Here is a 26,561-nt window from a genome sequence, read left to right as displayed (position 1 = left end):
CAGCTGTGCCTTGTCTCCTCCTAACCACCTCGTCACCCCGTTTCCCACCTGTTCCCTTTTTCCCTCTGATTAGGTCCCTATATCTCTCTCTGTTTTTGTTCCTGTCCTTGTCGGATTCTTGTTTGTTTGTGTTAGTCATGCCTGAACCAGACTATCGTCATGTTTGCTGCAACCTTGTCCTGTCCTGTCGGAATCTGCCGGTCCGTCTGAGCCTACCTATGTTTGGTAATTAAAGAAGCTCTGTTTAAGTTAATTCGCTTTTGGGTCCTCATTCACGCACCGTAACACCTATAGAATATTCACAATGTCACGCCCAGTGACAAGGTAATAGGGACTTAAGTGGACAGATATGCAAGTGATAATGTTGCCAATAACTGAGGACATGTAGGCAGTGTTATGTTCATGAAAGAAACTGAGGCTGGTTTGCTGTAGAACAGGCTAAATTAAAACATTCAATATTCTTTTTACAGTATGTGCACACAGTTTGGACAAAACTTGGACACACCTGTTAAGGTAAGCTACACAGTTTTACCATAGAACAGTCCAAGGTACAGTGTTTCACCTCTCTCTCTCTCTCGCTCTCTCTCTCTCTCTCTCTGTATAACATGTGGATCTTCTTCCCTATCATGGTTTGAAAAATGTAGTTTATGTAATGCACGACTTTCCATGTAAAACTGTAGTCTATGTGATGCACGACTTTATATGTATTGCAATGCACGACTTTCCATGTGAAACTGTAGTCTATGTAATGCACAACTTTCCATGTAAAACTAGTATATTTATTATAATGCACGACTTTCCATGTGAAACTGTAGTCTATGCAATGCACAACTTTCCATGTAAAACTAGTATATTTATTATAATGCACGACTTTCCATGTGAAACTGTAGTCTATGTAATGCACAACTTTCCATGTGAAACTGTAGTCTATGTAATGCACGACTTTCCATGTGAAACTGTAGTCTATGTAATGCACTACTTTCCATGTAAAACTAGTATATGTATTGTAATGCACGACTTTCCATGTGAAACTGTAGTCTATGCAATGCACGACTTTCCATGTAAAACTAGTATATTTATTATAATGCACGACTTTACATGTGAAACTGTAGTCTATGTAATGCACGACTTTCCATGTGAAACTGTAGTCTATGTAATGCACGACTTTCCATGTGAAACTGTAGTCTATGTAATGTACAACTTTCCATGTAAAACTAGTATATGTATTGTAATGCACGACTTTACATGTGAAACTGTAGTCTATGTAATGCACAACTTTCCATGTGAAACTGTAGTCTATGTAATGCACGACTTTCCATGTGAAACTGTAGTCTATGTAATGCACAACTTTCCATGTGAAACTGTAGTCTATGTAATGCACGACTTTACATGTGAAACTGTAGTCTATGTAATGCACGACTTTCCATGTGAAACTGTAGTCTATGTAATGCACGACTTTCCATGTGAAACCGTAGTCTATGTAATGCACAACTTTCCATGTGAAACTGTAGTCTATGTAATGCACGACTTTCCATGTGAAACTGTAGTCTATGTAATGCACGACTTTCCATGTGAAACTGTAGTCTATGTAATGCACGACTTTCCATGTGAAACTGTAGTCTATGTAATGCACGACTTTCCATGTGAAACTGTAGTCTATGTAATGCACGACTTTCCATGTGAAACCGTAGTCTATGTAATGCACGACTTTCCATGTGAAACCGTAGTCTATGTAATGCACGACTTTCCATGTGAAACCGTAGTCTATGTAATGCACAACTTTCCATGTGAAACTGTAGTCTATGTAATGCACGACTTTACATGTTAAACTAGTATATGTATTGCAATGCACGACTTTCCATGTGAAACTGTAGTCTATGTAATACACGACTTTCCATGTGAAACTGTAGTCTATGTAATACACTACTTTCCATGTGAAACTGTAGTCTATGTAATGCACGACTTTCCATGTGAAACTGTAGTCTATGTAATACACTACTTTCCATGTGAAACTGTAGTCTATGTAATGCACGACTTTCCATGTGAAACTGTAGTCTATGTAATACACGACTTTCCATGTGAAACTGTAGTCTATGTAATACACTACTTTACATGTGAAACTGTAGTCTATGTAATGCACGACTTTACATCTTAAACCGTAGTCTATGTAATGCACGACTTGTCATGTGTGTGAGATCCTCACCTGATCCACAGTGGTTTTCAAACCTCCTCAGGGACTCCCAGACATTCCAAGTATTTGATCTATTTCAGAACTAGCTCACGTGATTCAACTTATCAACTAATCATCAAGCCCTTGACTAGGTGATTCAGGTGATCTAGTTCAGGGCTACAACAGAGTGGTGAAACGTCTGGTGGTCCCTGAGGAGAGGTTTGAGAACCACTGTATTAACAAGCCCTCATCTCTGTATCGCCGGACAGGTGAATAAACAAAGAGCTTGGTTTATGAATGCTGCTATAGAAACATTGACAAAATGCCAGATGAAAACACTACACCAAGAGTTGGCCACAGGAGTCGTGCATCGCCCAAAGCCAGGGAGGAACAGTTTCCTGATACAAAGGAGAAAAATGGACTATTATTTTGCAAAGCTTGCAACTGTCTACTTGACCACATGAGGAAGAAATCAATAGACGCACATCTGGCTTCTGCCCGTCATTTAGCAAAGAAGAAAGCTAAGGATGAGGGCAAAGAATTGGCCAATGACATTCAACCAGAGTATCTTAACACAGTATGGAGTGAAGAGGTTCTCCGTTGCCAAACATGCAAACGTGCTCTTGACCACACATGGAAACCATCAGTGACCAGACACCTGACAGCGTGTAAAAGGAAAGCTGAACATGAGGATGACTGGAAACCCGAAAGGAAAAAGACCTCTTCACTTGTGAGTCACCTTAAGATACTCCATTAAATCTCTGTAGGAATAACCCTTGTGGAAAAAACACATGAATTTTACGTGATCACGTGATCCTATGTGAAGTTAATGTGATAACATGTGACAACATAAAAGCAACATGTGATAACATAAAACTACATACAGTGCCTTGCGAAAGTATTCGGCCCCCTTGAACTTTGCGACCTTTTGCCACATTTCAGGCTTCAAACATAAAGATATAAAACTGTATTTTTTTGTGAAGAATCAACAACAAGTGGGACACAATCATGAAGTGGAATGACATTTATTGGATATTTCAAACTTTTTTAACAAATCAAAAACTGAAAAATTGGGCGTGCAAAATTATTCAGCCCCTTTACTTTCAGTGCAGCAAACTCTCTCCAGAAGTTCAGTGAGGATCTCTGAATGATCCAATGTTGACCTAAATGACTAATGATGATAAATACAATCCACCTGTGTGTAATCAAGTCTCCGTATAAATGCACCTGCACTGTGATAGTCTCAGAGGTCCGTTAAAAGCGCAGAGAGCATCATGAAGAACAAGGAACACACCAGGCAGGTCCGAGATACTGTTGTGAAGAAGTTTAAAGCCGGATTTGGATACAAAAAGATTTCCCAAGCTTTAAACATCCCAAGGAGCACTGTGCAAGCGATAATATTGAAATGGAAGGAGTATCATACCACTGCAAATCTACCAAGACCTGGCCGTCCCTCTAAACTTTCAGCTCATACAAGGAGAAGACTGATCAGAGATGCAGCCAAGAGGCCCATGATCACTCTGGATGAACTGCAGAGATCTACAGCTGAGGTGGGAGACTCTGTCCATAGGACAACAATCAATCATATATTGCACAAATCTGGCCTTTATGGAAGAGTGGCAAGAAAGCAATTTCTTAAAGATATCCATAAAAAGTGTTGTTTAAAGTTTGCCACAAGCCACCTGGGAGACACACCAAACATGTGGAAGAAGGTGCTCTGGTCAGATGAAACCAAAATTGAACTTTTTGGCAACAATGCAAAACGTTATGTTTGGCGTAAAAGAAACACAGCTGAACACACCATCCCCACTGTCAAACATGGTGGTGGCAGCATCATGGTTTGGGCCTGCTTTTCTTCAGCAGGGACAGGGAAGATGGTTAAAATTGATGGGAAGATGGATGGAGCCAAATACAGGACCATTCTGGAAGAAAACCTGATGGAGTCTGCAAAAGACCTGAGACTGGGACGGAGATTTGTCTTCCAACAAGACAATGATCCAAAACATAAAGCAAAATCTACAATGGAATGGTTCAAAAATAAACATATCCAGGTGTTAGAATGGCCAAGTCAAAGTCCAGACCTGAATCCAATCGAGAATCTGTGGAAAGAACTGAAAACTGCTGTTCACAAATGCTCTCCATCCAACCTCACTGAGCTCGAGCTGTTTTGCAAGGAGGAATGGGAAAAAATTTCAGTCTCTCGATGTGCAAAACTGATAGAGACATACCCCAAGCGACTTAATCGCAGCAAAAGGTGGCGCTACAAAGTATTAACTTAAGGGGGCTGAATAATTTTGCACGCCCAATTTTTCAGTTTTTGATTTGTTAAAAAAGTTTGAAATATCCAATAAATGTCATTCCACTTCATGATTGTGTCCCACTTGTTGTTGATTCTTCACAAAAAAATACAGTTTTATATCTTTATGTTTGAAGCCTGAAATGTGGCAAAAGGTCGCAAAGTTCAAGGGGGCCGAATACTTTCGCAAGGCACTGTATTCATTTGTGGAGGTCCATCATACAATTCATACAATATTTGCAAAATGCACAACATGTTATGAATTTTCCAAAATGGATATGTTGTGAATTCTAATTTGTTGTTGCTAACGTTAGCTAGCTGGCTAACGTTAACCAGGCTAGGGGTTAAGGTTTGAGTTAAGAGTTAGGTTAAAGGGTTAAGGTTAGGGGAAGGGTTAGCTAACATGCTAAGTAGTTGCAAAGTTAATAATTAGCTAAAATGCTAAAGTTGTCCATGATGAAATTTGAACAACCAGCCTTTAGGTTGATAGATGTTTACGTTATATTGGTTTTCTGTATAGTTGTCTAATGTTGGTGGGCCGTATTGTTCTGTTTTAATGTTACTCCTGAATCACTATGATAATATAATAGTTTTTATTGAGTGTATTATACAAAGCTGAGATTTACTTTGAAGTCCAAAGTTTAAGAATACAGATGAAGTCAGTCATTGACACAGACATAGTGGCATAGCAGGACGATTGGAATGCCGTGAACCAAAAGGTTGTGAGTTTGAATCCCAGGTGAGGACATGTTGAATAATAGTTACTGTATAAATACACATACACAATGTAATTGTATATGTCAAATATGCACGTTGAAAACACTGTAGCCTAAACCCCACTCTCCCCCTCCCAACCCCTCTCTCCTAAACCCCACTCTCCCCCTCCCAACCCCTCTCTCCTAAACCCCACTCTCCCCCCTCCCAACCCTCTCTCCTAAACCCCACTCTCCCCCCTCCCAACCCCTCTCTCCCCAACCCCACTCTCCCCCTCCCAACCCCTCTCTCCTAAACCCCACTCTCCCCCCTCCCAACCCCTCTCTCCCCAACCCCACTCTCCTAAACCCCACTCTCCCCCCTCCCAACCCCACTCTCCCCAACCCCACTCTCCCCAACCCCTCTCTCCCCAACCCCACTCTCCTAAACCCCACTCTCCCCCCTCCCAACCCCTCTCTCCCCAACCCCACTCTCCTAAACCCCACTCTCCCCCTCCCAACCCCTCTCTCCCCAACCCCTCTCTCCCCAACCCCACTCTCCTAAACCCCACTCTCTCTCCCCAACCCCACTCTCCTAAACCCCACTCTCCTAAACCCCACTCTCCCCCTCCCAACCCCTCTCTCCTAAACCCCACTCTCCCCCTCCCAACCCCTCTCTCCTAAACCCCACTCTCCCCCTCCCAACCCCTCTCTCCTAAACCCCACTCTCCCCCTCCCAACCCCTCTCTCCTAAACCCCACTCTCCCCCCTCCCAACCCTTCTCTCCTAAACCCCACTCTCCCCCCTCCCACCCCCTCTCTCCTAAACCCCACTCTCCCCCTCCCAACCCCTCTCTCCTAAACCCCACTCTCCCCCCTCCCAACCCCTCTCTCCTAAACCCCACTCTCCCCCTCCCAACCCCTCTCTCCTAAACCCCACTCTCCCCCCTCCCAACCCTCTCTCCTAAACCCCACTCTCCCCCCTCCCAACCCCTCTCTCCCCAACCCCACTCTCCCCCTCCCAACCCCTCTCTCCTAAACCCCACTCTCCCCCCTCCCAACCCCACTCTCCTAAACCCCACTCTCCCCCCCTCCCAACCCCACTCTCCCCAACCCCACTCTCCCCAACCCCTCTCTCCCCAACCCCACTCTCCTAAACCCCACTCTCCCCCCTCCCAACCCCTCTCTCCCCAACCCCACTCTCCTAAACCCCACTCTCCCCCCTCCCAACCCCTCTCTCCCCAACCCCTCTCTCCCCAACCCCACTCTCCTAAACCCCACTCTCCCCCCTACCAACCCCACTCTCCCCAACCCCACTCTCCCCAACCCCTCTCTCCCCAACCCCACTCTCCTAAACCCCACTCTCCCCCCTCCCAACCCCTCTCTCCCCAACCCCACTCTCCTAAACCCCACTCTCCCCCCTCCCAACCCCTCTCTCCCCAACCCCACTCTCCTAAACCCCACTCTCCCCCCTACCAACCCCTCTCTCCCCAACCCCACTCTTTAAACCCCACTCTCCCCCTCCCAACCCCACTCTCCCCCTCCCAACCCCTCTCTCCTAAACCCCACTCTCCCGCTCCCAACCCCTCTCTCCTAAACCCCACTCTCCCCCCTCCCAACCCTTCTCTCCTAAACCCCACTCTCCCCCTCCCAACCCCTCTCTCCTAAACCCCACTCTCCCCCTCCCAACCCCTCTCTCCTAAACCCCACTCTCCCCCTCCCAACCCCTCGCTCCTAAACCCCACTCTCCCCCCTCCCAACCCCTCTCTCCTAAACCCCACTCTCCCCCCTCCCAACCCCTCTCTCCTAAACCCCACTCTCCCCCCTCCCAACCCCTCTCTCCTAAACCTCACTCTCCCCCCTCCCAACCCCTCTCTCCTAAACCCCACTCTCCCCCCTCCCAACCCCTCTCTCCTAAACCCCACTCTCCCCCCTCCCAACCCCACTCTCCTAAAGCCCACTCTCCCCCCTCCCAACCCCTCTTTTCTTCAGCCCTCCACTCAACTTCCCTCTACATCTTCCCAATCCATCTGCCCCTTTCCAAAAGCCTCACGAAGCAGTGTGACAGAAAGGTAAGACATATTAATACATTAGATCATATCATTCCTGTTAACATGATTATTTCCTGTTATGCTGTGTGACCTCTCTAAGACTCTTTACCAGCACAGCACACATTCAGAACAGTCTAACAACTCTTTCACAAATAGAACACCATGTACCAAAACTAAATTTTTGTTCGCCTCAAACACAAAACGCTTTTTTCCATGTTTGTCATTTTTCAGACCGACCCAGTCACTTGATCTGAGTGAGACAGAGAAGAGAAGAGGTAAAGCTGTGTGTCTAAACTGAGATGGTATTCTGGAGATTTTTCTCCTTATACTGTAAAGTAACTGTTTCCCATAACCCCTCTCTCTAAACCCCCGATTGAAGGCCAGAAATGGCCTCCTTATAAAGTAATGGTTATTTTGTACCATAGCCTACTGAATATAGCTTTATTTTTCTACTATTTCTATATATTCTATTTGAAATGAGTCTCGTATGTAAAATAAATACTGTACAGTTACCTATATATTTATCATGTTTTGATGTTTCTGACCTGGATTTGTTTGTAACACATGCATGTTTTTGTACGGTGTGTGTGTGTGTGTGTTTGTGTGTGTGTGTGTGTGTGTGTGTGTGTGTGTGTGTGTGTGTGTGTGTGTGTGTGTGTGTGTGCATAATACTCCAGATGCCAAATTTGTGGATGATAACAGGGCTGAGCTCATTCAGAACGTTACCACGGTGATGCCCATATTAGATGACCTGCTCAAGTGGGGTATGATCCATAGTGAGGCGTACTCTAACATCCGTGCTGCCCGGACCAGCCAGGAACAGATGAGGGAGCTGTACATCACATTAAAATCAGATAAAGTCAAATCAACCTTCTACAGGATCCTCCAGAAGAAAGAACATAATTTGATCCAGGAGCTAGGTAGGTCTGTCTCTCTCGCTCTCTAACTCTCTCTCTCTCTCTCTCTGTCTCTCTCTCTCATCAGTGTCCTCTAAACCACATATGATACCACTGACTGAAGTCTGTTGGAATTACAGTAGAATATATTCTTCTTTCCTTCCAGGTGGGCCTGTCTGTATGGAGGTGGATTGCTGTGGACAGACTGAGAGCATTGGGCAGAGCAGCGGTATGTCTGATAAGGCTAACCTCACACACTGTATACTGTACACACACACACACACACACACACACACACACAAACTTTAAAGTTGTATTAGTCGTATGTAAAGGATACACATGGTATACGACAACAATAAGAAATATGAAAAGATAACAACATAAAGTGAACGGCTCAGTGGAATAGAACTAAGCAACAAGGCCCGAGGGGGTGTGGTATATCTAAGCAACAAGGCCCGAGGGGGTGTGGTATATCTAAGCAACAAGGCCCGAGGGGGTGTGGTATATCTAAGCAACAAGGCCCGAGGGGGTGTGGTATATCTAAGCAACAAGGCCCGAGGGGGTGTGGTATATCTAAGCAACAAGGCCCGAGGGGGTGTGGTATATCTAAGCAACAAGGCCCGAGGGGGTGTGGTATATCTAAGCAACAAGGCCCGAGGGGGTGTGGTATATCTAAGCAACAAGGCCCGAGGGGGTGTGGTATATCTAAGCAACAAGGCCTGAGGGGGTGTGGTATATCTAAGCAACAAGGCCCGAGGGGGTGTGGTATATCTAAGCAACAAGGCCCGAGGGGGTGTGGTATATGGCCAATATACCGTGTCTAAGGGCTGCTTTTAGGCACAAAGCAACGTGGAATGCCTGGATACAGCCCTTAGCAGTGATATATTGGCCATATACCACAGACCCCCAATGTGCCTTATTGCTATTATAAACTGGTTGCCAACATTAATAGAACAGTAAACAAGTATTTTTGCGTCATATCCGTGGTATGTTTAAGCAATAAGGCACGAGGGGGTGTGGTATATGGCCAATATACCACAGCTAATGGCTGTTCTTATGCACGATGCAAACGGAGTGCCTGGATACAGCCCTTAGCAGTGATATATTGTCCATATACCACAGACCCCGAGGTGCCTTATTGCTATTATAAACTGGTTAACAATGTAATTAGAGCAGTAAAAATACATGTTTACTTATACCCTTGGTATACGGTTTGATATACCATGGCTGTCAGCCAATTAGCATTCAGTGCTCGAACCACCCAGTTTATATTGTCTGATATACCACAGCTTTTAACCAATCAGCATTCAGAACCCAAACCACCCAGTTTATAATAAACATTTAATAACAACTATAATATTATAATACAGGAAGGCACAATTTATAGTACAATATGTACGTGTGTTTTGTAAATTGTGCACAGTATTTAGCAATAATAATTAAGCAGTTGTGATGTGTGTGTAGTGTGATGTGTGTGTGTGGAGGAGTGAGTGCATGTGTGCTAATCTGTGAAAAGTCAGTGCAGGTGGTCAGTCCAGTTCAAATGTTCAGCAGGCTTGTAGATAGAAACTGTTTCTGAGCATGTAGGTGTGGGGTCTTTGATGATGCTTCTGGACTTCCTCAGACACACTTTCTCTTGTAACTTTACTTATTGAAGTTTTAAAGTGTGGTGTTCTTTCCAGTGGATGACGACACACAAAGAGTTAAAGAGAAACATAAAGCCAGTCTGAAGAAGAGGTTTGGATTTATGTTTGAAGGCACCGCAGTGGAACAAACTCCCCTCAACAGCATCTACCGGTACGCACAGCTCTACCTCACACAAGGACAGAGTGAAGGGGTTAATAACGAACATGAGATCCGGCAGATTGAATATACACGCAGGACAAAAACATCTACAGACACTCCAATCAACTGCAAACCCAAAATCTTCAAACCCTTATCTGGAGAAGAGAGTGAAAAGGAGAGACCCATCCGAACTGTGCTGACGAAGGGCATCGCTGGCATTGGAAAAACATTCTCTGTGCAGAAGTTCATACTTGACTGGGTAAAGCCAATCAGGATATTAATTTCATATTTGTGCTCTCTCTCTGAGAGCTGAATCTGATTCAAGATGACCAGTACAGTCTTCATGGACTTTTGCGTTACTTCCACCCTGAACTTACAGAGATAGAAGAGGCAAAGATACATGATACCTGCAAAGTCATGTTCATCTTTGATGGTCTGGATGAAAGCAGACTGCCATTAGGTTTTCATCAGAACAAGAAGTTGACTGATCTAACTGAGACATCATCAGTTGACAGGTTGATGACAAACCACATTGAGGGGAATCTACTCCCTGAAGCTCCAATCAGGTCCCCCATGAGTACATCAACAAGGTGACAGAAGTACGAGGGTTCAACGACAAACAGAAAGAAGAATACTTTAAGAAGAATGTTGAGGATGAGAACCGGGCCAGGAGAATCATCTCCCACATTAATACATCAAGGAGCCTCCACATCATGTGCCACATACCAGTCTTCTGTTGGATTACTGCCAGGGTTCTTGAGCAAATGTTGAGTGAAGATAAGAGTGGAGAGATCACAACTCTGACTGAGATGTACAATCACTTCCTGCTCATTCAGACAAACCTGAAAAGCAATAAGTATGATGGGAAAATGAGACAGATCTGGTCATGATCATAGTACGAAACAAAGAATCCAGTATTTTATTGATACTAGTGGGGGAAAAGTTTATTGTGCATTGATAAGGACACCAAAGACATAAAACAAGATGAAGATGAAGACAGTGTTTCTAAAAGACTATTTCACACAATAGCCTGCTGAATTTGCAAGATAACTTTTCCTTCATTTTGATTTTGGCACAAATTAGAATGTGGCAATAACTTGCCCATGATTGATGGTTTCAACTTTGTCTCAATTAAGAGTTAGGCTTTTGACCAGCCACATGAGACATGCACGTGTAATTACAAGCCTGCTAGAGTTCAGCGAACAGCCGGACGAGCAACATCCACAGTTGCAGTACGGTTGAAACCTGAGCTGGAATGTGAAGCTAACTGAAGCTGGTTAGCTTTAGAAAACCCAGACTAGATGCAGCTTGTAGGATACCAATCTAGTTAAATGTAGCCAATATTAGGGGGTGACGACTGCCCCTTTTCATTGAAGCCATGAAGTTCAAGGCTGACCATGGTACTGCAGGCAATGTTTGCAGAAAACAGGATCCCCCATCATGGTGAATAGGGAAATAGCAATCTTCTTGGGCAATCTTTGTGTAAATAAATAAATTGAAGACAATCATTGTAACAATAATTGCTTCTAATACATCAGATGTATTTCTTAAATCGGTTATTTTAAAATAGCACATAGAATAAGTTATAAGGATAATTTAGTTGCTAATGGCAGCCTGCAGTACCCCGGTTGGCCTTCAATTTGAGATACTCCATGAGAGGGGGCAGCACTGGGTTAGCCTGTAACGTCACTTCCTGGAGTAGCTCAAACTGCGTCAGAGACGGAAGAGGAAGCGAGACAGCCCACTCGCTGTTTTTTTTTTTGGGGGGGGGGGGGGGGGGGGGTTGTTTTTTGGTTAAATGAAAGTCAATGAACTAAGTATACCAGACCCAGCTGCTATTGCATTGGTGTTTATGGGATACCCACCCAGTTAAGTAGACCGGAACTGACTATGTTTTTCAATGGTAGAAGGCCTCAGCGAACTATCTTCATTTATCCAACATCTTTGACTGTGCATGTTGTGTATCCATGAGATGACATTTTAACCCGACTTCCTTGGCTTCAAATGTGCCATTGAGGAATGATTGGTGTCACGTGATCGGTGGCTTTGTCCATGCATATATACCGTCATTGGGTTGAATGCAAATCTTACAATTTTGTGTTGTAATTTGAAATTATTTTATGTTAAAATGTGCCAACTTATAAGTTGGCCATAGGGTGATATTATTATATGTTTTTTGTCCAACTGCAAGTCATTAGTACATTCATTTGTTTTACAGAGAGTTGTTTGAGATCACATGAGCAAAATACATGTAATTACTTTGTTTTGTTTTTAGAATAGCTTACATGACACATCTAAGTGATTGGTATACATGTTTGAATCCTAAGCAACATTCTCTTTGTTATTTATGCAGAGTGCCTACCACAGGCCCAACAAAACCGTCAAACATATCAACGGTAAGAAAACAACATATGTTTACTTGCTATTTATTTCCTATCAGAAATGTTCAAAGAGCACAGGATTATTGCATGATTTTGTGTCATTTAGCAGACGCTCTCATCCAGACAGAGTGACTTACAGTATCTGCAAGTTCACACCTCAATGGTGAACAATTAAAAGCAGTGGGTAGCCATTCTATCGCCTCTGACCAGAATATTGTCCGTAATTTTCCATTAATTTCTTGACAATTCTACACGTTGTATCGGCTCCAACAGCCACTGTTCTTCTCAACCCACAATGTGATCACTAGCACATTACAGCCCCCTGCTGCTTTTAGCCATTCACTGCAGTGTCCCCTTTCATACCTAAAACTTAATAATAAAGCTGTAATTTCCATTTTATACCTAACAAAAGCATAAGATCAGATTAGAATCAGATCTGGGCATGTTGTATCTAGCTTACACCTGGCATTAATATGTTTTGTTTGTGTCATCACTGTGCTTGGATTTTGTTGGAATGTTTTTATTAACGTTGTATAGTTGCCCCCTACCCCTCCCCCTTCCCCCTCCCCCCTCCCCCTTCAAATTCAGTGAGGCAGAATGTTGCTAGGCTTTATCAAACATACTAATTGTCTCAAATGTGTTCACACCACATAATGGACAGAAATACCTTTTCCGCATTTTGGAATGTGCCATTCAAATAGCCTGGATATCAACGAACTGCCAACACACAGGAATGCACACAAACAAACATTGCAGTCCTGCTTAAAGGCACTTTTCAAAAGTATTTTTACGGCCTTGAAGAGGATTTATTCTTGTTTAAATACCAAGTCTCTCTCTCTACAGTCAACTCACTGTGTCTGCCAGACCCCTTCATAGTCTGTCTTAAAGGGAGGTGTGACATTTTGGCTAGCTGTTACTATAGACAGTCAATATGCTAAATCTATAAACAATGGGTCCAGAAACTACCTCCAACTTCCCTCAAACTGCACAAAGAGACGCTGAAAAGTTATCTATGAGTTAATCTGACTCTGGGTAATAAAAAAGGGCTTATAGTTGCCAAAATGTCGCAACATCCCTTTAAGACTCATGTATGTCTTCTGGTTCAGTCAAACATCCGCTCCTGTCAGCTCAGGGTTATACGTCCTCATCCGTTCACTTACTTTGAAAGGTACAAAGGACACATGTTAATAAGCATATACTGTATATACTGGACCAGTCACTGATGTTGTATTTCTCTCCTTGTAGGCATGTAGCAGATTATGTCTCAATAGCCATACAGAAACACAAAGCAGAACTGATGGAGAAGTATAAACATGTTCAAATCAAATCAAATCAAATTTTATTTGTCACATACACATGGTTAGCAGATGTTAATGCGAGTGTAGCGAAATGCTTGTGCTTCTAGTTCCGACAATGCAGTAATAACAAGTAATCTAACTAACAATTCCAAAACTACTGTCTTGTACACAGTGTAAGGGGATAAAGAATATGTACATAAGGATATATGAATGAGTGATGGTACAGAGCAGCATAGGCAAGATACAGTAGATGGTATCGGGTACAGTATGTACAAATGAGATGAGTATGTAAACAAAGTGGCATAGTATAGTATAAAGTGGCTAGTGATACATGTATTACATAAGGATACCGCCGATGATATAGAGTACAGTATATACGTATGCGTATGAGATGAATAATGTAGGGTAAGTAACATTTATATAAGGTAGCATTGTTTAAAGTGGCTAGTGATATATTTACATCGTTTCCCATCAATTCCCATTATTAAAGTGGCTGGAGTTGAGTCAGTGTCAGTGTGTTGGCAGCAGCCACTCAGTGTTAGTGGTGGCTGTTTAACAGTCTGATGGCCTTGAGATAGAAGCTGTTTTTCAGTCTCTCGGTCCCAGCTTTGATGCACCTGTACTGACCTCGCCTTCTGGATGATAGCGGGGTGAACAGGCAGTGGCTCGGGTGGTTGATGTCCTTGATGATCTTTATGGCCTTCCTGTGACATCGGGTGGTGTAGGTGTCCTGGAGGGCAGGTAGTTTGCCCCCGGTGATGCGTTGTGCAGACCTCACTACCCTCTGGAGAGCCTTACGGTTGAGGGCGGTGCAGTTGCCATACCAGGCGGTGATACAGCCCGCCAGGATGCTCTCGATTGTGCATCTGTAGAAGTTTGTGAGTGCTTTTGGTGACAAGCCGAATTTCTTCAGCCTCCTGAGGTTGAAGAGGCGCTGCTGCGCCTTCTTCACGATGCTGTCTGTGTGAGTGGACCAATTCAGTTTGTCTGTGATGTGTATGCCGAGGAACTTAAAACTTGCTACCCTCTCCACTACTGTTCCATCGATGTGGATAGGGGGGTGTTCCCTCTGCTGTTTCCTGAAGTCCACAATCATCTCCTTAGTTTTGTTGACGTTGAGTGTGAGGTTGTTTTCCTGACACCACACTCCGAGGGCCCTCACCTCCTCCCTGTAGGCCGTCTCATCGTTGTTGGTAATCAAGCCTACCACTGTTGTGTCGTCCGCAAACTTGATGATTGAGTTGGAGGCGTGCGTGGCCACGCAGTCGTGGGTGAACAGGGAGTACAGGAGAGGGCTCAGGACGCAACCTTGTGGGGCCCCAGTGTTGAGGATCAGCGGGGAGGAGATGTTGTTGCCTACCCTCACCACCTGGGGGCGGCCCGTCAGGAAGTCCAGTACCCAGTTGCACAGGGCGGGGTCGAGACCCAGGGTCTCGAGCTTGATGACGAGCTTGGAGGGTACTATGGTGTTGAATGCCGAGCTGTAGTCGATGAACAGCATTCTCACATAGGTATTCCTCTTGTCCAGATGGGTTAGGGCAGTGTGCAGTGTGGTTGAGATTGCATCGTCTGTGGACCTATTTGGGCGGTAAGCAAATTGGAGTGGGTCTAGGGTGTCAGGTAGGGTGGAGGTGATATGGTCCTTGACTAGTCTCTCAAAGCACTTCATGATGACGGATGTGAGTGCTACGGGGCGGTAGTCATTTAGCTCAGTTACCTTAGCTTTCTTGGGAACAGGAACAATGGTGGCCCTCTTGAAGCATGTGGGAACAGCAGACTGGTATAGGGATTGATTGAATATGTCCGTAAACACACCGGCCAGCTGGTCTGCGCATGCTCTGAGGGCGCGGCTGGGGATGCCATCTGGGCCTGCAGCCTTGCGAGGGTTAACACGTTTAAATGTCTTACTCACCTCGGCTGCAGTGAAGGAGAGACCGCATGTTTTCGTTGCAGGCCGTGTCAGTGGCACTGTATTGTCCTCAAAGCGGGCAAAAAAGTTATTTAGTCTGCCTGGGAGCAAGACATCCTGGTCCGTGACTGGGCTGGGTTTCTTCCTGTAGTCCGTGATTGACTGTAGACCCTGCCACATGCCTCTTGTGTCTGAGCCGTTGAATTGAGATTCTACTTTGTCTCTGTACTGGCGCTTAGCTTGTTTGATAGCCTTGCGGAGGGAATAGCTGCACTGTTTGTATTCGGTCATGTTACCAGACACCTTGCCCTGATTAAAAGCAGTGGTTCGCGCTTTCAGTTTCACACGAATGCTGCCATCAATCCACGGTTTCTGGTTAGGGAATGTTTTAATCGTTGCTATGGGAACGACATCTTCAACGCACGTTCTAATGAACTCGCACACCGAATCAGCGTATTCGTCAATGTTGTTATCTGACGCAATACGAAACATCTCCCAGTCCACGTGATGGAAGCAGTCTTGGAGTGTGGAGTCAGCTTGGTCGGACCAGCGTTGGACAGACCTCAGCGTGGGAGCCTCTTGTTTTAGTTTCTGTCTGTAGGCAGGGATCAACAAAATGGAGTCGTGGTCAGCTTTTCCGAAAGGGGGGCGGGGCAGGGCCTTATATGCGTCGCGGAAGTTAGAGTAACAATGGTCCAAGGTCTTTCCTCCCCTGGTTGCGCAATCGATATGCTGATAAAATTTGGGGAGTCTTGTTTTCAGATTAGCCTTGTTAAAATCCCCAGCTACAATGAATGCAGCCTCCGGATAAATTGTTTCCAGTTTGCAGAGAGTTAAATAAAGTTCGTTCAGAGCCATCGATGTGTCTGCTTGGGGGGGGATATATACGGCTGTGATTATAATCGAAGAGAATTCTCTTGGTAGATAATGCGGTCTACATTTGATTGTGAGGAATTCTAAATCAGGTGAACAGAAGGATTTGAGTTCCTGTATGTTTCTTTCATCGCACCATGTCACGTTAGTCATAAGGCATACGCCCCCGCCCCTCTTTTTACCAGAAAGATGTTTTTTCCTGTCTGCGCGATGCGTGGAGAAACCTGTTGGCTGCACCGCTTCGGATTGCGTCTCTCCAGTAAGCCACGTTTCCGTGAAGCAAAGAACGTTACAGTCTCTGATGTCCCTCTGGAATGCTACCCTTGCTCGGATTTCATCAACCTTGTTGTCAAGAGACTGGACATTGGCAAGAAGAATGCTAGGGAGTGGTGCGCGCTGTGCCCGTCTCCGGAGTCTGACCAGAAGACCGCCTCGTTTCCCTCTCTTTCGGAGTTTCTGAGGGTATTGGAAAAGAAAGAGACTCAGAAGTCTTCAACAAGATCTACACAGAGCTCTACATCATAACTGGAGAGAGTGAAAGACTCAATAGTGAACATGAAGTGTCGCAACTTGAGGATACATCCCAGCTAAAAGCAGACAAAATCAACTGCAATGACATCTTCAAACCCTTACTTGGAAAAGAGAAAGGAGAGAAGAGATCCATCAGAACTGTGTTGATGAAGGGCATCGCTGGCATTGGAAAAACATTCTCTGTGCAGAAGTTCATCCTCGACTGGGCAGAAGGAAAAGCCAATCAGCATATAGATTTAATCTTTGTCCTTCCTTTCAGGGAGCTGAATTTGATCCGAAGACCTCACAGTGTTCACAGTCTTCTGAGTAGCTTCCATCCTGGTCTCAAAGAACTTGATGACCCGCTATATGATAGTCCTACCTATAAAGTAATGATAATCTTTGATGGTCTTGATGAAAGCAGATTTAAATTGGATTTCAAGAATAACGAGACTTTGTTTAAAATAACAGATGAACAAACAGTGAATGTGTTGTTAACAAACATTATCAAGAGAAAGCTGCTTCCTGAAGCTCTCCTCTGGATAACCTCCAGACCAGCAGCAGCCAATCAGATCCCCTGGGAGTACATCGACCAGGTGACAGTAGTACGAGGTTTCACTGATGAACAGAAAGAAGAGTACTTTAAGAAGAAAGTCGAGGATGAGAAGCTGGCCACAAGAATCATCTCACATGTAAAGATGTCAAGGAGTCTCCACCTCATGTGCCAAATCCCCATCTTCTGTTGGATTGCTGCCATGATTCTTGGAAAGATGCTCAGCAAAAACATCCGTGGAGTCCCTAAAACTCTGACTGCCATGTACACACACTTCTTAGTCACCTTGACTGACTTGAAGGGCCAGACAAATCACACAAATCCTCAGAAGGTCTTGAAACAAAACAGATTGTTAATTTTAAAACTCGGACGCCTGGCCTTTAATCATCTGGGGGAGTCTCAAATGTTTTATGAAAACGACCTGGCAGACTGTGGCATCACTGATGAGGAACGGGAAGGATCTCTATACTCTGCAATGTTCACAGAAATCTTTAAAAAAGAGGATGTGTTTTACGGGAAACTGGTGTACTATTTTGTCCACCTAACCATCCAGGAGTTTTTTGCATCTCTTTTTGTGTTTCATTGTTTCATAAGCAATGAAATGAAGGATCTGGAGTCTTTCATCGATGTCAAGTTCAGAGGTCAGCCTAAAGTGCATACTTTCCTAGAAAGAGTGGTGAATAAAGCGTCAAAAAGTGAGAATGGACATCTGGACCTCTTCGTCCGCTTCCTTCATGGCTTCTTATTGGAATCCAATCAACAGCTTCTGGAAGGCCTATTGACAAGGTCGAAGGATGCTGAAGAAACTTCCAAAAGTGTAGAGGAAATAAGGAAATACCTCAAGTACATGGCAACACAGGACATCTCTCCTGAAAGATGCATTAACCTGTTTCACTGTTTGATTGAAATGGGAGACAGGTCATTGAATAAAGACATTCAAGCATACCTCTCACATAAGGCTATGAAGAAAAGTTCAGTTGAACTCACACCAGATCACTGCTCAGCATTGGCCTCTGTGCTTCTAAAGTCAGGGGAGGAAGTAGATGTGTTTGACCTGAAGAAATATAAAGCATCATGGGAGAAGCGTAGGAGACTGGTCCCAGCTGTGACATGCTGCAGAAAGGCTTTGTGAGTATTATAATCGAATGTGACATTGGACTTTAGCCTTGGGATTCAAATGGATCTGTACATATTTATTTGTTAGATTAATTCTATTGTTGACGTTAGTGTTTTTTCATGGTGGTTTATTTATTTTGAATGGTGTGACTGTGAAATAGAATATTTTGAATGTTTTACTCTATTCAGGATGAAATGTTTATTTTGTTGTTTCACAATTTTACAGACTTGCTGGCTGTAGACTCACAAATGAGACTTGTGAAACAGTGGCCGTTGCACTAAGATCAGCAAATTCACCCTTGAGAGAACTGGACCTGAGTCACAATGACCTGCAGGATTCAGGAGTGAAGCAGCTCTCTGATGGACTGAAGGATCCACACTGTCAACTAGAGATACTGAGGTGTGACAAATTGTTTGTTCTCACATTTTGAGGCCTACTTTGTTTACTGTCATACAACATGTTATTTTTGATCACATTAATTATTTAGGTTAAATCAATATATTTAAAGGTTTAGATAGCTGGATAGACTAACTTACCTAGCAATCTAAAAAATGTTAACTGTCATGGGCTAATTGAATGATTGACATTTACTGACATAACAAGAGAAAAACTGCTGATGTACAGCCACGTTTAGAAATTCCATCTTGTGTATTCTACTGTTCTTACTCTCAAGTTGACGACCCAACTGAGTTCTGTCCACGGGGCCCTAAGTGGCCCCTTATGTCGATTATTAGTAGGGCCCTGGTAAACACACATCGCCGAAAAGAAAAGCAGACATCAAGTTTCAAGTTTTAATGTCACATGAACAAGTACAGTGAAATGCCTTTCTTGCAAACTCAAAACCCAACAATGTAGTAATCAATGACAATGTAATACTGTATGTATAGGGGTAAGTTGACTAGGCAACCGTTCCAGAAGCATTTCGCTACACTCACAATAACATCTTCTAACCATGTGTATATGACCAATAACAATTTATTTGATTTAGGGCCTCACCACTAGGGGGCAGCAGTTTGCATGTAAAAACATGGTGGCTTCTCTCTGCAGGCTGTCTGGCTGTCATGTCACACATGGAGGCTGTGCTTCTCTGGCTTCAGCTCTGGGGTCAAACCCCTACCACCTGAGAGAACTGGACCTGAGCTCCAATCACGCAGGAGACTCTGGAGTGAAGCTGCTCTCTGCTAGACTGGAGGATCCACACTGTAGACTGGAGAAACTCAAGTTAGTACAGTTACTTTGCAAATCTAGTTTTACATTTTTTTTGTAATGTCATTACTTTTTTTATTCTAAATCAAAATGTTATTTCACTGAGAGTTCTTGTGAAGCGTTGGCCTCAGCCTTCAGCTCAAACTCCTCTCCCCTGAGAGAGCTGGACATGAGTCACAATGACCTGCAGGATTCAGGAGTGAAGCTGCTCTCTGCGTGACTGGGGAATCCACACTGCACATTTGAAACTAAGTTCAGTATTCTAGTACTCTTCAGGAATGCCAGAGATGCCTGCACACTGTTATATTTGCACCTGTGAAAAGATTGATCACTGTGATGTAGGACTTCCAGATTAAGCCTGTGGCTCTGCTGCCTACTGACACCAACCTCCTATTAGAGAGACAAGGCAACCTCCCAGAATGTTCCAAACAGAGGACTTTATTGACATGATGGGAATGATCTAAAACGGACTAGAAACATGGATCAATACAATAAACATGAATAAGGCAGGTTATTACAGAGTGACTGTATTTAAGTAGTGAATGGGGAATGGTATCACACAGTAGAACAGCAAGAACAAAGGAAAACAAACAGATAATTGGAAATACTGACTAGCTGTTGCAGAAAATATTTAGTAATAACACAACAGTAGTAAGTTGGAGAAACTAGGCAACACCAGCTATACTCAAGAATGGGGCGGCAGCGTAGCCTAGTGGTTAGAGCGTTAGACTAGTAACCGGAAGGTTGCTGGATCTAATCCCAGAGTTGGCAAGGTAAAAATCTGTCATTCTGCCCCTGAACATGGCAGTTAACCTGCCTGTTCCTGGGCTGTCATTGAAAATAAGAATTAGTTCTTAACTGACTTGCCTAGTTAAATAAAGGTTACAAAATAACAGCAATAAGAACAGATAACAAACTTACATTCTTTCACGTTGCCTAAAGCCATACAGTAAATATTCTCAGCACTTTAAAGCACATCTTTGAAAAGGAAAGCAGGCATCAGTTCTAGAGGGCATTCTATTCAGGATGAAATGTTTATTTTGTTGTTTCACAATTTTACAGACTTGCTGGCTGTAGACTCACAAATGAGACTTGTGAAACAGTGGCCGTTGCACTAAGATCAGCAAATTCACCCTTGAGAGAACTGGACCTGAGTCACAATGACCTGCAGGATTCAGGGGTGAAGCAGCTCTCTGATGGACTGAAGGATCCACACTGTCAACTAGAGATACTGAGGTGTGACAAATTGTTTGTTCTCACATTTTGAGGCCTACTTTGTTTACTGTAATACAACATGTTATTTTTGATCACATTAATTATCTAGGTTAAATCAATATATTTAAAGGTTTAGATAGCTGGATAGACTAACTTACCTAGCAATCTAAAAAATGTTAGCTGTCATGGGCTAATTGAATGATTGACATTTACTGACATAACAAGAGGAAAACTGCTGATGTACAGCCACGTTTAGAAATTCCATCTTGTGTATTCTACTGTTCTTACTCTCAAGTTGACAACCCAACTGAGTTCTGTCCACGGGGCCCTAAGTGGCCCCTTATGTCGATTATTAGTAGGGCCCTGGTAAACACACATCGCCGAAAAGAAAAGCAGACATCAAGTTTCAAGTTTTAATGTCACATGAACAAGTACAGTGAAATGCCTTTCTTGCAAACTCAAAACCCAACAATGTAGTAATCAATGACAATGTAATACTGTATGTATAGGGGTAAGTTGACTAGGCAACCGTTCCAGAAGCATTTCGCTACACTCACAATAACATCTTCTAACCATGTGTATATGACCAATAACAATTTATTTGATTTAGGGCCTCACCACTAGGGGGCAGCAGTTTGCATGTAAAAACATGGTGGCTTCTCTCTGCAGGCTGTCTGGCTGTCATGTCACACATGGAGGCTGTGCTTCTCTGGCTTCAGCTCTGGGGTCAAACCCCTACCACCTGAGAGAACTGGACCTGAGCTCCAATCACGCAGGAGACTCTGGAGTGAAGCTGCTCTCTGCTAGACTGGAGGATCCACATTGTAGACTGGAGAAACTCAAGTTAGTACAGTTACTGTAAAACTCTTGTTTTTATTTTTGTAGTCTATCCTATTTGAACCTGACCAGAAACAGAATTCCAAACAGTTTTGTAACTGATGTTGTAAATGATTGTCTTGTTGGTCTGAGAACAGTCAGGTTCTGATTTCATACAGGCTGGACTAGACTACACTTCATACAGGCTGGACTAGACTACACTTCATACAGGCTGGACTAGACTACACTTCATACAGGCTGGACTAGACTACACTTCATACAGGCTGGACTAGACTAGACTTTATACAGGCTGGACTAGACTAGACTTCATACAGGCTGGACTAGACTAGACTTCATACAGGCTGGACTAGACTTCATACAGGCTGGACTAGACTTCATACAGGCTGGACTAGACTACACTTCATACAGGCTGGACTAGACTTCATACAGGCTGGACTAGACTACACATCATACAGGCTGGACTACACTTCATACAGGCTGGACTAGACTACACTTCATACAGTCTGTGTGTCACTCACTCTGTCTGTTCCTCTGTCTCTCCCACAGTGTGGACCATAATGAAGAGTTCTGGGTTAAACCACAGCTGATGAAAAAATGTAGGTTTCTCACACACACACACATGAACGAGGATGACTAACAGAGATACAGGTCATGATGTCATACAAACAGTTTGTTTCGCTGTCCTGTTCCGCGCACGCACGCACATATATACATCTACAGATAGACACACACAAACACACACAGCCAGACAGCCAGGCACACACACATACACACACACAGCCAGGCACACACACATACACACACACAAACGCACACAGCCAGGCACATACACATACACACACACAAACACACACAGCCAGGCACATACACATACACACACACAAACACACACAGCCAGGCACATACACATACACACACACAAACACAAAGTTCTGATCCAGCCCATTCCCTCTCCTCTAACCTCTCCTCTTGTCTGCAGATGCCTGTGATCTCACACTGGACCCAAACACAGCACACAGAAACCTCTCTCTGTCTGAGGGGAACAGAAGGGTGGAGAGGGTTAAAGAGGAGCAGCCGTATCCTGATCATCCAGAGAGATTTGATCACTATACCCAGGTGTTGTGTAGAGAGGGTCTGACTGGGCGCTGTTACTGGGAGGTAGAGTGCAGTGGGAGGGTTGTGATATCGGTAACATATAAAAGCATCAGCAGAAAAGGAAGAAGTTTTGCCTGTGGGCTTAGAGTCAATGACAAGTCCTGGTGTCTGGAGTACTCTGGAGATCGTTACACTGCCTGCCACAATAGGGAAGTGACACATATACCTGCTCTGCCCGTCAACCCTCCTCAACCCCAGAGAGACCTGTCCTCCTCCCCTCCATTCCCCAGAGTAGGAGTGTTTCTTGACTGGCCGGCCGGCACTCTGTCCTTCTACATGGTCTACTCTGGCACAATGACCCACCTGCACACATTCCAGACCACATTCACTGAGCCCCTCGACTCAGGGTTTGAGGTTTGGAATGAGGGCTCTTCAGTGTCCCTGAGCCAGGTAGAGTAGAATCCTTTGTCCTGGAGGAACACCTGGGTCTCCATGGAAACACAGTTACACTCTCGTCACGCTTCGGCCACACATAAGACATGGAAAAATGTGTAGATTTCAGGAAATTAACATTTAAACTGCAAAATAAATTATTATAAAATGTATATAATTGCCACCTATGAAATTTGTGGGACTGGACCTTCTCAAATAGTACTTGACTAAGCAATGAGTTCAAAGGAATTGTCCGTAGAGCTCCGAGACAGGATTGTTTCGAGGCACAGATCTGGGGAAGGGTACCAAAAAATGTCTGCAGCATTAAAGGTCCCCAAGAACACAGTGGCCTCCATCATTATTAAATGGAAGAAGTTTTGATCCACCAAGACTCTTCCTAGAGCTGGCTGCCCGGCCAAACTGAGCAATCGGGGGGATAAGGGCCTTGGTCAGAGAGGTGACCAAGAACCCGATGGTCAGAGTTCCTTTGTGGAGATGGGAGAGCCTTCCAGAAGGACAACCATCTCTGTAGCGCTCCACCAGTCAGGCCTTTATGGCAGAGTGGCCAGACGGAAGCCACTCCTCAGTCCTCACTCCTCCTCACTCCTCACTCCTCAGGAGTGGTTTTGTGACAAGTCTCAGAATGTCATTGAGTGGCCCAGCCAGAGCCTGGACTTGAACCCGATAGAACATCTCTGTAGAGACCTGAAAACAGCTGTCCAGCGACGCTTCCCATCCAACCTGACACAGCATGAGAGGATCTGCAGAGAAGAATGGGAGAAACTCCCCAAATACAGGTGTGTCAACCTTGTAGTCTCAAACCCAAGAAGACTTGATGCTGTAATCTCTGCCAAAGGTGTTTCAACAAAGTACTGAGTAAAGGGTCTGAATACTTATGTAAATGTGATATTTACGTTTTTACATTTTAATGCATTTTCAAAAATGTTTTTGCTTTGTCATTATGGGGTATTGTGTGTGGTTGATGAGAGTAATTCAAAAATATATACATTTTAGAATAAGGCTGTGACATATCAAAATGTGGAAAATGTCAAGGGGTCTGAATACTTTCCGAATGCTCTGTATATTCAAGTCTGAACCTTACTTTAAAGCCCCATGACATTGAGAGATTGTGGTGGAAAATAGGGTCAACAAATGTGAACGACGATGAAGGCCAGTGATAATGATGTGACTTGCTGACGCCAGCTTGGTGTGTTCACTCAATATGGCGCTGTCCGGATGGACGGCTGTATATGTGCATCTCACAGGAGAGAGTCACACTGTCACCGTGCAAATCTCGAGGATGAGATGTTCTCACAGAAGTCCTGGGGTCACTGACGCCAGGCGAAAAACTTTAATTGACCAAATTAATGTTACTATGTGAATTCAATTGTCATGTTTGATTTTTGTCAAGAGCTGCACATTTGGATAGGTCTTATTGTATTGTATGTTTTCTGTTTGATGTAGTTTTAAAGTGACTGGATTGAAATGGTATGTTGGGTTGACTAGTTATCAGGCTGTTGTCTGGTCAAAACATTACTATTGAGTGATTAGATTAGAATCTGGGTGTGTTTTTCTGTCTTTTGTTTTTACTAGCAAAAAGTACTAAGAAATGAATGAATGAATTCCGGTTGTGGGGGCGTTCCGCTTGCATTTGGTTAAAAGGGCAGTGAATTTGTTCCTACTTTGAGAACTTGCTACCAAGCTCCTGTGTGTATCAGACACACCTAGTTTTTTCTCTTAGAGAACTGAAGACGTGTCACCACCTTAAGTCTTAGCCTGTTGGTGATGATATACTCTGTGTTATTCTGTAATGTATCATGTATTTCATATACACCCTAATTGTTGGAGTGTCAATTCCTTTGAGACTAATAAATTCTATTAGTTGAATTTAGTAAATGCATTCCTCGTTTTTACAGAGTAATTATTTGATTGACTGTATGCCTATAATTTAGTAGGTATTATTGATAGTTAATTACAGATCAGAAATTACTGCGCATACTTAACAACTATTTTAGATGGAATCTTTTTTTATTTTCATATTTTCATATTTTCATATATACAAAGACAAACTCAACTCAAATCTGAGCTAAGGTTAATTATTTATTGCTAGGACATCGAATGCAAGATATTATCTCTTTTGTTCCTTTGCCTCTTAACAATTGTGTAACACCTATAGCTTTCACATAATATTGGAGTCAGATTGATGAATGTAGTTTATTATTAATCTAAATCATTTCAACACAGCTACATAGTGGTTGAAAAATGTCCACCAAACTACAAGATATTAAAGTGGAATTCCAACCATTGACATTGATGTCCTTCATCACTCTTACCTTGATTGAAGTTCCCACAAAAACGTTTTTGATATGTTCTGCAACAACTGAGATTATTGGTATTATTGTGAAAACAGTAGTTAGATGGAATTCATCACCAAGAAACACCACGCAAAGGTCATTCTAAACCAGGTGATTAATGGAACTACAGGGCTATAGCAGCCACTCTAGAGCAGGTGATTCATGGAACTACAGGGCTATAGCAGCCACTCTAAACCAGGTGATTAATGGAACTACAGGGCTATAGCAGCCACTCTAGAGCAGGTGATTCATGGAACTACAGGGCTATAGCAGCCACTCTAAACCAGGTGATTAATGGAACTACGGGGCTATAGCAGCCACTCTAAACCAGGTGATTAATGGAACTACAGGGCTATAGCAGCCACTCTAGAGCAGGTGATTAATGGAACTACAGGGCTATAGCAGCCACTCTAAACCAGGTGATTAATGGAACTACAGGGCTATAGCAGCCACTCTAGACCAGGTGATTCATGGAACTACAGGGCTATAGCAGCCACTCTAAACCAGGTGATTAATGGAACTACAGGGCTATAGCAGCCACTCTAGACCAGGTGATTAATGGAACTACAGGGCTATAGCAGCCACTCTAAACCAGGTGATTAATGGAACTACAGGGCTATAGCAGCCACTCTAAACCAGGTGATTAATGGAACTACAGGGCTATAGCAGCCACTCTAGAGCAGGTGATTCATGGAACTACAGGGCTATAGCAGCCACTCTAAACCAGGTGATTAATGGAACTACAGGGCTATAGCAGCCACTCTAGACCAGGTGATTAATGGAACTACAGGGCTATAGCAGCCACTCTAAACCAGGTGATTAATGGAACTACAGGGCTATAGCAGCCACTCTAAACCAGGTGATTAATGGAACTACAGGGCTATAGCAGCCA

The 26,561-nt window shown here is 43.7% G+C and overlaps 2 protein-coding genes and 1 pseudogene across 4 annotated transcripts in view; all 3 read left to right on the top strand.

The window, feature by feature from the left end:
• Positions 1-14,069, top strand: part of LOC110539021 (uncharacterized) — a 29,321-nt gene extending 15,252 nt beyond the window's left edge. Inside the window, exons 3-10 of one of the 2 annotated variants that reach the window (XM_090195236.1) lie at positions 471-513; positions 2,440-2,900; positions 7,114-7,229; positions 7,440-7,483; positions 7,886-8,128; positions 8,271-8,333; positions 12,243-12,285; positions 13,516-14,069. In XM_090195236.1, coding sequence (XP_090051362.1) covers positions 2,493-2,900; positions 7,114-7,229; positions 7,440-7,483; positions 7,886-8,128; positions 8,271-8,333; positions 12,243-12,285; positions 13,516-13,675 — 1,077 coding nt within the window. In that variant the 5' untranslated portion in view covers positions 471-513; positions 2,440-2,492 and the 3' untranslated portion in view covers positions 13,676-14,069. The remainder of the gene's footprint in view (positions 1-470; positions 514-2,439; positions 2,901-7,113; positions 7,230-7,439; positions 7,484-7,885; positions 8,129-8,270; positions 8,334-12,242; positions 12,286-13,515) is intronic. The other variant, XM_090195235.1, reaches the window with a different exon arrangement.
• Positions 9,709-10,867, top strand: LOC149978709 (NLR family CARD domain-containing protein 3-like; annotated as a pseudogene).
• Positions 14,070-16,782: 2,713 nt separating the features above from the next.
• On the top strand, positions 16,783-25,206 carry LOC149978708 (NLR family CARD domain-containing protein 3-like). Of its 2 annotated transcripts, XM_090195218.1 has the most exons (7): positions 16,783-18,541; positions 18,756-18,929; positions 19,578-19,751; positions 20,799-20,972; positions 21,621-21,794; positions 22,335-22,384; positions 22,768-25,206. In XM_090195218.1, exons 1-7 carry the CDS (start codon positions 17,028-17,030, stop codon positions 23,340-23,342), a joined length of 2,835 nt encoding a protein of 944 aa, XP_090051344.1. In that variant the 5' UTR covers positions 16,783-17,027; the 3' UTR covers positions 23,343-25,206. The 2 variants fall into 2 exon arrangements, with proteins under 2 accessions (XP_090051344.1, XP_090051345.1); XM_090195219.1 differs by lacking the exons at positions 20,799-20,972; positions 21,621-21,794.
• The last annotated feature ends 1,355 nt before the right edge of the window (positions 25,207-26,561 follow it).

The sequence above is a fragment of the Oncorhynchus mykiss genome, chromosome 13, assembly GCF_057628025.1.
Source record: "Oncorhynchus mykiss isolate SJ-2025 chromosome 13, ASM5762802v1, whole genome shotgun sequence".
Lineage (NCBI taxonomy): Eukaryota > Metazoa > Chordata > Actinopteri > Salmoniformes > Salmonidae > Oncorhynchus > Oncorhynchus mykiss.
The sequence above is the reverse complement of the archived record's forward strand: the minus strand, read 5'-3'. Positions and strand labels throughout refer to the sequence as shown.

Bases quoted from the DNA above. Each gene is read 5' to 3' on its own strand.
- LOC149978708 (XM_090195218.1), top strand. From the start codon at position 17,028: ATGAAGGGCATCGCTGGCATTGGAAAAACATTCTCTGTGCAGAAGTTC. The intron at 18,542-18,755 runs GTGAGTATTATA...ACAATTTTACAG, and splicing joins ACATGCTGCAGAAAGGCTTT to ACTTGCTGGCTGTAGACTCA. The intron at 22,385-22,767 runs GTAGGTTTCTCA...TCTTGTCTGCAG, and splicing joins ACCACAGCTGATGAAAAAAT to ATGCCTGTGATCTCACACTG.